The 9368-nt window shown below is 33.2% G+C and overlaps 1 protein-coding gene across 1 annotated transcript; it reads left to right on the forward strand.

Moving 5' to 3' along the window:
- The first annotated feature begins 397 nt into the window (after positions 1-397).
- LOC111378530 (RNA-binding KH domain-containing protein PEPPER-like) lies at positions 398-7670 on the forward strand. The gene is made up of 6 exons (XM_023001749.1): positions 398-1651; positions 1756-2014; positions 2600-2748; positions 2822-3076; positions 6411-6605; positions 7366-7670. Exons 1-6 carry the CDS (start codon positions 1466-1468, stop codon positions 7543-7545), a joined length of 1224 nt encoding a protein of 407 aa, XP_022857517.1. The 5' UTR covers positions 398-1465; the 3' UTR covers positions 7546-7670.
- Positions 7671-9368: the final 1698 nt, after the last annotated feature.

Here is a 9368-nt window from a genome sequence, read left to right on the forward strand (position 1 = left end):
CTTAATATATATGTAAGGATTTTGAAGTGCAATTTTGAGGTGATTGATTGTCATATTTTCTTCACTTTTTGTACAACTTTTTATGTTGTCAACTCAAAGATGTGTAAGGTATTTAAATTTTTAAGAGGGGCAAAAATATTTAAAATTGACAATCTTGAAAAAACTTTTAAAAAGTGACATTTTTGTAAATGAAAAGCCAAAAGTTGATTATTTTAGTAATTTCCTCTTTATTAAGCTCCCGTTTGACCCCCATTACTTGAAAATGAAAATGGGGGGATAGTAATTTTTAGAAAAATGAGTAGTTGAAAAAGAAGGAAAACTTTTCGATTTACGAGTAATATTATTTTATGAAAAATTGTGTGGTTGAAAATAGGAGAGAGAATGTTCAGGGTTATAGTTGATCCTCGGATTTCATGTTTTAAATCTCATGAACTTAATCTTGGATTAATTATTAATGTTTCTGAACCTAAAATTAATCCTCTTGAGGATAAAGTGTGCTGAAAGACGTCCAAGTTATGCCCTCAGATATGTTCATTTCATTTTAGCTACTTTTACAAACACTAAACTCCGGCAGTTCAGCTTATTATTGGACACGTGTTTCTGGATAAGTTCTTTATTATTATTATTATTATAAGAATGAATGTTATCCAGTAATGCGCATGTTTAATGAGACACGAGTTGGTTGTTACCGATTTTCTAAAAATAGTTATAGATCTGTGGTATGCCTTAGGTGGACGACAAATTTTATTGATATACCTAAATATGTTAACATAGATGCATATGAAATTAAAGCTGCTATCATATTAGTTTAAACAATGTGTATGTTTCCGTCTGAAATATTCAGTATGCACAAAAAATGTCGAAAAAAGGTTGATTCGTGATGACATGAAGAAATCTGGTTAGAAATTAAAAACTTTTGATAACATGTTAAGATGACTCCGTAAAAAGCAAAGGCAAAAGGGAGGCTCGTGTAATTTATTCCACTTCTTTCCAGCCTGGGATAGAGTAGTTTAAAAAGAAACATGGAGCACATGTGGAGCAATTTCAACAGTAAATGGTGTATTTTGAATGGCAGCACAGTGGAGTACTAACTGTTAATTTAGAACCATTACATTGAGCTTCTATGTACAATGTTGAGACAGCTTCTCACTCTCCACTTGGTTATTATCCATTGAAAATATTTTCTTATCAGTGTATTCCTTATATTTCGCCTGGAAACTTTGGTTAATTACTAAAAACCATTTGCAGCATATCCCTTCTTGGAGGGACTCAATGTGCTACGTCACGTTCAAAGTTTGTTATGTGTGATCACTTATTCTTATTCTGGACGATATGTTTGTCAGGACTGTTATATTATCTTAGTCTGAAATGAGTAGTTGTTCCGCAAGATAAGGTGAATAATATAAAAGTAAGAGGAAATCATACCATATGATATGGAGTGCTGGTACTTTTTATGTTGTGAAAAATGATGCTACTCATTTACTTGGTGCCTCCAGTGCAATCTCTGCTTCGTCGGCAGATTCTGCTGACCTACGCGGAGTGGGACTCTGATGTTGTTTGTGTGACTTCTGCCATATCTGTGTCTATCCTTGATTTCATGATTTGGACACTCAACCAATTAACAAAGCAAAGGAGAACTTTTTTTTCCTGGGTTTGTGTTTACTAGCTTGGTGATTTGGTTTAGAAAAAAAGCTTTCTTTCTATTTCAGGATTATGTTTCATTTTAACACCTGAAATATTATTTTCATGCTTCAGGTTCTGATTTCTGGGAAGGAAGAACCAGAATCACCCTTGTCTCCTGCAATAGATGCTGTAATTAGAATATTCAAACGCATCAATGGACTGCCTGAGAACAATGGTGATGGCAAGGCCCTTGGTGCTGCTGGAATTGCATTTTGTTCGATTCGGTTATTAGTGGCATCCTCCCAAGGCATTAGTTTAATAGGAAAACAAGGCTCTTTGATCAAGTCAATTCAGGAGAGCACTAGTGTCTCTATCCGCATTCTATCCAATGGTATTTTAACATCTTCCTAATGACCGAGTTTCGTTGGGGTTATATGTGATGTCACCTTCTTTTCTGTGGAAGTGGGTTTAAATTTTTGTTGCGTGTTTTTGGGGAAAATTTTCTTATTGTTTTAATAATTTTAACAGAAGAACCACAGGAGCATCACGTGTGTGCTCATACTCATGAATTTGTTTTTTGATGATATCGTCATTTTGTTTTCTCAAATCTTACTCAAAACAGGAAGTTACTTCAATCGGGCCCTCATTTTGTGAAGCATAAGCATGAATAGAAACAGCAATCTAACATACACTGATTGATCTCTCAGTATTCTGCTCATAATTAGCCGTCTCAATTGAACTTTAGAGCTATCTAAATTTTAACAATCTTCATTTTTAAAGCACTTCACTTATAAGTAATTTTGAGGAAAATGACTTTTGTGCGCACAAGACAACATAAAATGTATCAAGCGATTTCTTTAGTCTTTCTCGGATCTGGTGTTCCATGATTGTGTTGCTTGAGATGATGTTCACTATGAAGATACATTACACAATACTCTATACTTGTTCATTATATGACTCTATATTTATACTGCAGACGAAATGCCAGTTTATGCCAGTTCTGAGGAAAGGATTGTCGAATTACAAGGGGAAACTCTCAAGGTTCTCAGAGCTTTGGAAGCTGTGGTGGGGCACCTGAGAAAATTCTTGGTGGATCATACTGTACTTCCCCTATTTGAGAAGAGTGTAAGTCGATTCCTTCTTAGTTTAGTGATCCATGATCGCAGGACTCTAATAAAGTTGGTATCCTGTTCTACAGTATAATGCACCACTCACTCAGGAACGGCAAGTAGACTCGGGGTCTGACAAGACATTGCGGCACACAACTCCGAGGACTTCACTTGGGAATTATCATCCTCTTCAAGTGAAGAGGGATTCGTTATTTCTTGATCATGAAAGTCAAATGGAAGCACATATCCCTTCTTCTAGATTTTCATTGTATGGATCAGATCATGGACTTGGAAATCGTTCTTCGGCAGGAATAGGATCTACAGGTGGACCGATTGTAACTCAGGTTTGTGATTTTAACAATTTCACATTTATTTACATACTTTTATTTAGATTAAACTTTACGCGTGCAGTTCTATTAGTTGCATCATGTACATTGTCATCTCTCTTCAATTATTGCTTTTTGTTTCAGCATGGGTTTAACAATGCCAAAAGGGGTAAACATTATATAAAAATCTAGGACAAATAGTTTTTGTGTTCTTTATGTCCTTATTCTTTTTTTGACAATTAGAATTTTCTTTACTAAAATCTCCTCAATTGATGAGGTTCCAGCTGATGGTCAGACCTAGTTTGAATGTAACGCCCCAGATTTTATCGACTTAAATTTGAGGAGTTACCGATATCATTCCATAATCATACATCAAGCGGAAATAAAATTTAAAACTTAAAACCTTAATTTATTGAAACTCAAACACGGAATTTAATAAACATAGTGTCATGAATGGAATTAAAGATAAACATAAAATGTCTTAATAAATTTATTATGGATTCCTGAAAAAATTTCTTTTACTTAGCAACTTGCGCACCACTCAGCCACCATCCACGTTGACTAATCTGACCTGAAATGTTAAAATGGAAGGAGTGAGTAATTTATACTCAGTAGGATACGTGCGTCCAAAACAATACGATAACTTGTAAAACATGAATCTATAACATTTCATACCATCATTTCATCAAGAGCAATCGGTGATCAATCGAAAGCTCTAGCACATTTGAGAGGACCCGAAGGCGATCTTACATTTCATTTCATTTCTTAGGGACCCGCAGGTCAATTAGCATTTTATGAAATAAATCACGTATAAAAATCATAATATTGCAAGGACGGAACAACTTGCACATATGTATCCTACCTCTTTAGATCAAATAAACTTTTCAAAGGTAAAATAAAAAATCACGCTCCAAATCTTTTACTTCCTACTGCCGCTGCTGTAAACGTCTTTTTTTTTTTTTTGAAAGAAGGAGAACTGCTTTATGCTTTAGAAAAGTATGAGACAATTCTCTGACTTTTGCTGAGTATTTATATCCAAAAAAAGAGTCTTGATGCAACTAGGAGTGAAGCCATGCTATGCAAGGAATAGGATAATAATGACTTCACAAAATTGGGATAAGAATTTAAGTTTGAAATATTATCAAGTACATGTTTTATGGTCAAACAATAAAACAAATCTAAGTAGTTTGACTGAAGAATTATTCACCCTATATACGATAATATCACCATGCAATTTATATACACGTGTACGCAGGAAAACTGATTTGGTTAGGATGGTTTTAATTCAATAAACAATCTTGATAGGATAGAATAAAGATTTGCTATATCTTGTAACACGTGCACACCAATTTGAAGGTAGTTGGTTTGTTACAGTGGACTTTTCAAATGAAGAATAGATTTGGGATAAAATTTAATCTTAAAATAATAGCTCTAATGGTGGAAACAGAATTTTAAATGAGATTTTTAAAAGTGATAAAATATTCTATCTTTTACTAATTATCTTAAAAGGTACATTATTAAAAAAAATACATATTACATACGTTTCTTTGAATTTATTTATTCCCAATTAAATTATCATTATCGATGCATGTACATATTAGGATAAGTTGGAATCCTAATTGCATTAGATATAAGGCATAATTTATTTTAATGCAACAACCAATTTAAATGACTAATAAAACTCTTATTTAATTTCCACAAAAATTGTCTTTATTTCCTATTATCAAACCGAGAGCAAAAGTGGACAGATTTAATAGAATTTGATTACAGTAGGAAATTACATAAATTCTCGTTTAATTGTGGTTGACTCCAAATCCTAATTTAACTAACTAATAAGGGAAATCATGTTGGAGTTTTAATTAAATATCAATTAGCCTTTTAATCCTAATCAAAAGCAAGGAAGTTACACGTGGCTACATATTATTTAAAATACTATTACTTACCATCTCAATTAATAACAAAGCTTATATCTTTAAAACTATAATATCTTGGCCCTAACTTATCCAAATTAACTTTTTCTCGAGCCTAAAATGCATAATTAATTACAAGCTATCCAGAGAAGTACAATATTGATGTACTTACACTCACTCTACCAAAATTCAATTATTTGACCCAAAATAAAATATGAATTCAAAAACCTATTTCATCTTGGTCCTTATTATTATTATTATTTTTATAATAATATAACAAATAATATAATTAAGTTTTATTCTAAAATTTTCGGGATGTTACATTGAATGCTTGAAGTTCTATTGTATAATTTAAAACATTTATAGTTACTCTTTTGTGCTCAATTTTACATGGCTTATCTAGATATTAGGTTACTCGATTTGGAGCCATATGCTGTTTGTTCATAATTATTACTCCCTCTGTCCCATGAAGATAGTCATGTTTTCCTTTTTTGTCTATCCCAAATTATAGTCATGTTTCTTAGTTGATAGTGTAGTTAATATATTAATTTCATAATATGCCCCTAGTTAATTTACTTTGTTATTACAAATGTAGACCACTCCATTATTCAATTGCAGTTGGAATAATAAATTAAAAACCAAGAAAATATTTCATCTTCCATGACATTTATTCATTTGTATTTGTATTGGATGACTTTGGAATGTTAATTACCTTGATTCTTGCATTAAACAATGACTAGTATAAAGAATAGTTTAATTACCTTGAATATTGCATGCGTAGTTTAATTGCCTTGAATATTGATTGCATTAATGTAGGGGTATATTAGGAAAAATGATAGTAAATATTGTTTCAACTATATTAACTTAATTTTCTTAATTTGTGTGAAAAAATGAACTATCTCTATGGGACGGATGGAGTAGTTACTAGTGTACAGGATCATTGCAAATTGCCAACTATTGCTTGTCTATCACTTTCTTTGTTCTTATGATTTGTCATTCATATTTTACTTTACTGTAGTTTTTTAATAAATAGGAAAGGCTATAAAAGTGAAGGCAAAGGAGAGTCAATTGGGCAATTTATTTTCACACTGTACACAAGAAACCAATAATTTTTGGAGTACTCTTATAATTTGTTAAATAGGACTTTTGTAAACCCCTTTCGTAGGTCTGGTGTAATACTTAGTACAAACGATCTTAATGTTGTGTTGAATATGTTGCTTCATCTTATCAAATGGTTGTAGTTTGTTCTGTGCTTAGGTTAGCAGAGACCAAATTTGTTTTTGACCTTCTAATATTCCACATTCAACCTCAGCAAGGAGCAACCCCAATAGGTTGCATAAGTACTGCAATTTCCTTTTCGACTTATTTTTGTTCAGTTCGTTGACCACTTAATGGATGCTAGGTGTGTGGAATTAACATAACATATTGATTATTGTGAGTAGATTGCTCAGACGATGCAAATACCACTTGCTTATGCAGAGGATATCATTGGGGTTAAAGGAGCAAATATTGATTACATTCGACGTACTAGCGGTGCCATCCTCACTGTGCTAGAGAGCAGAGGCCTTCATGATGAAATCACCGTGGAAATAAAAGGCACCTCTTCACAAGTTCAAACAGCTCAGCAGCTAATTCAGGTAGCGATTTATTTATTTATTTTTTTCCATACCTTGTTATCTGCTTCTTTTTCCTCCCCTTCTTTTAATGATCAGGCCATTCCTTTAATTTACATGATCCCCGTTATATGCTTGTGGTAGCTCTGTGTGCAACTTTAGCCCTTGTTTGAGCCCCCCATTTTTTCCTTAAATTGCATTCTTGAACGGTGATTTCACCACATTTCAACCACACCCTTTTTAATAAAATAATATTACACGCAAACTCAAAACTTTTCCTTATTTTTTGACCACTCATTCTCCATCATAACACTATTGCAAATGTATTTTTTAAAAAAATGGGGCTCAAACAACCCCTTAATGTTTTAACCAATGAAAATAGCAGTATAATAGTTTCATTCTTTTATAGTTTCTTGTTATCTTAGAAAATAGTGTGGTTGCTAAGTGGTTTAGGAGCAAATTGCACACTTATGGTTCAGTATTGAATTAATTGCTCGGAGGAGCTTTGATGCTGATGAGATGTTTGTTACATTGCATTGGACAGCATGGATAAAGAGGAAAAGCAAACTATAAGTCTATTGTACTGTAGAACAATGTTCAATACTGTTTACAATACGTGCCTTCATTGTTTAAACAAGATATGAAGTTCAATGACTAAACTCTACAACTGCAGGAATCTGACTTCTATTTAGTATTAAAAATAGAATATCATTTTTAAGTCCCTGATTGTTACTTTTAAGAATGTTGAATTTCAATGAAAGCTAAAGATTGTTCTGTTATGCAGGAATTCACAAGTGGTCATAGAGACACACTTCCCGAAACTTATGGCAATCTGGAATTGAGTTTGAGGCCTTCCTACTCTCAGCTTGGCAGTGGGTCCTACTCGTCCTCGTTGTATAGGGAACAACCTTATGATGGCTATGGATCATCTGGCCTTGGAGGTTATCGTAATTTTAGGCTATGAACTCTTAGGCCCGATGTTCAGCATTTTCCTTACAACTGTTATAACATATATGCCAGATCCTAATCTGTAAAGTGTAAAGCATCTGCCATTGACTATGGAAAAAAATAAAAAATAATTTTATTTTATTTATTTATTTATTTTTTTTTTTTGTTACATGCATCTGATTTTTGGGTTGCTGCTTTTTCCCCCCCATTACATAGCTCACATATTGGTTATTCTGGTTAGGTTTTTTGATATTTATGCTCAAAATTTTATTGTGTTTGAGCTGTTTTATGATTCCTTAGCTCATAAAATTTCTAGAATGTCGAAATAACATTATAATATTGTTGTGCTATGTTTGTAGCAACTGGGCTTTCTTGTGTACCAAATAATAACTAGCTTGGATGTAGTCCAGTGAAATTATGTATCTTATTTTTAACCTCTTAGTTTCAGGGTATTTCTTATGGTCCTGTCATATGTGGATATAAACTAATGGCACAATTGTCCGAAGGGGCAATCGACTTACTTTCTAATTACATTATCAATGATCATTTTATAGATTGTATATCCATTTAAGCGGTTGGTGGAAGTTCTTGTGGCTATTGAATATACTTTCAAAAGATTAAAGGCCTGCTTGATGTAGACTTTTTGAGGGCTGCTCGAATTGTTGAAGTGGCTGGTGGAAGTTCTTGTGGCTAGTGAATGTGGTGCTGAAGATTTACGGCCTACTTGATGTAGATTTTGTGGAAAGTGATTTTTTTTTTTTTTTTTAGAATGGGTGGTTAAAAGGTAAGGAAAAGTTACGAGTTGACATTCAAATTTGTTTTATCGGGAGAATATAGGGTCGAAAATGAGTCCGGGGAGAGATAAACTTAAAAGAATCTGAATTTAACATGAGCTAAATTTTTGACGAAAAATTCTTGTAGGGATTTTGGCATAGATGATGCTTGTGTGAATATGTGAACAAAAAGTGAAAAGTGTGTTCCATTTGCGGATTAATTGTGAGAAAATTAGAACTTGTGTGTTATATTATTCCATTTGGGGTAGTTGATTTGGAATTTTGATGACTCTAATGTTTGAGAGTTATTGATGACAATCTGGAAAACTTCGTCGAAATGGGAAGATTTTTTTTTCCATCATCTTGTTGTGGTTTAGTTGGAATGAGAGGACTTCAGATATATTTAATGGACGAAGATGTTCGATTACAGAGCTGCTCGAGGCAGAATTGAGAATGCAGCGAGAGGAAGTGGAAGCCACCAACAAGACAATCGTTGATAAAATGTTGATGCAGATGAAAAAGAGAGATGCAGATCCACTCTAATTGATATTATTTGTAATTTTCTCATACAAATGAAGGGCATTAGCTTTGATCAAATTGTGCACTGAAACAGTGAGCCAGAAGAAAAGACCGACCAAAAATTAATTGGAAGAAAATTGTGGGTGGTAAGAGAGGTTTAAAGAGAGAAAATGGCGTGGGCATGCGTTCATGCGCTTAATGTTTTTATTACTGGCCAGATTGTGGTGAGTTTGTCGTGTAAAGGTATAAACGAGAAAAATTCGAAGAAGAGATAGTTAGTACAAGACTATGACATACGTTATTTTTATTTTTTTGATGATGGGGAAACCCTCATCAAAAAAATTATCATAAAAAAAAATAAAAAAAATTAGAACGTTGATTTAAAATTAGGGAAAAGCGAGGGAGTAAAGAAAGGGTGATGCTACATATACATCAAGGTGTTCATTTCGGTGTTCATTCCCTCACATGGAGTGGGATCCACTTTGAATAAAATTTCTAATAAAATATATTTTATTCGAAGTGAGTCCCTCTCTATGTGAGGGAATGG

This window comes from Olea europaea, unplaced genomic scaffold (assembly GCF_002742605.1).
Source record: "Olea europaea var. sylvestris unplaced genomic scaffold, O_europaea_v1 scaffold1830, whole genome shotgun sequence".
NCBI classification, from domain to species: domain Eukaryota; kingdom Viridiplantae; phylum Streptophyta; class Magnoliopsida; order Lamiales; family Oleaceae; genus Olea; species Olea europaea.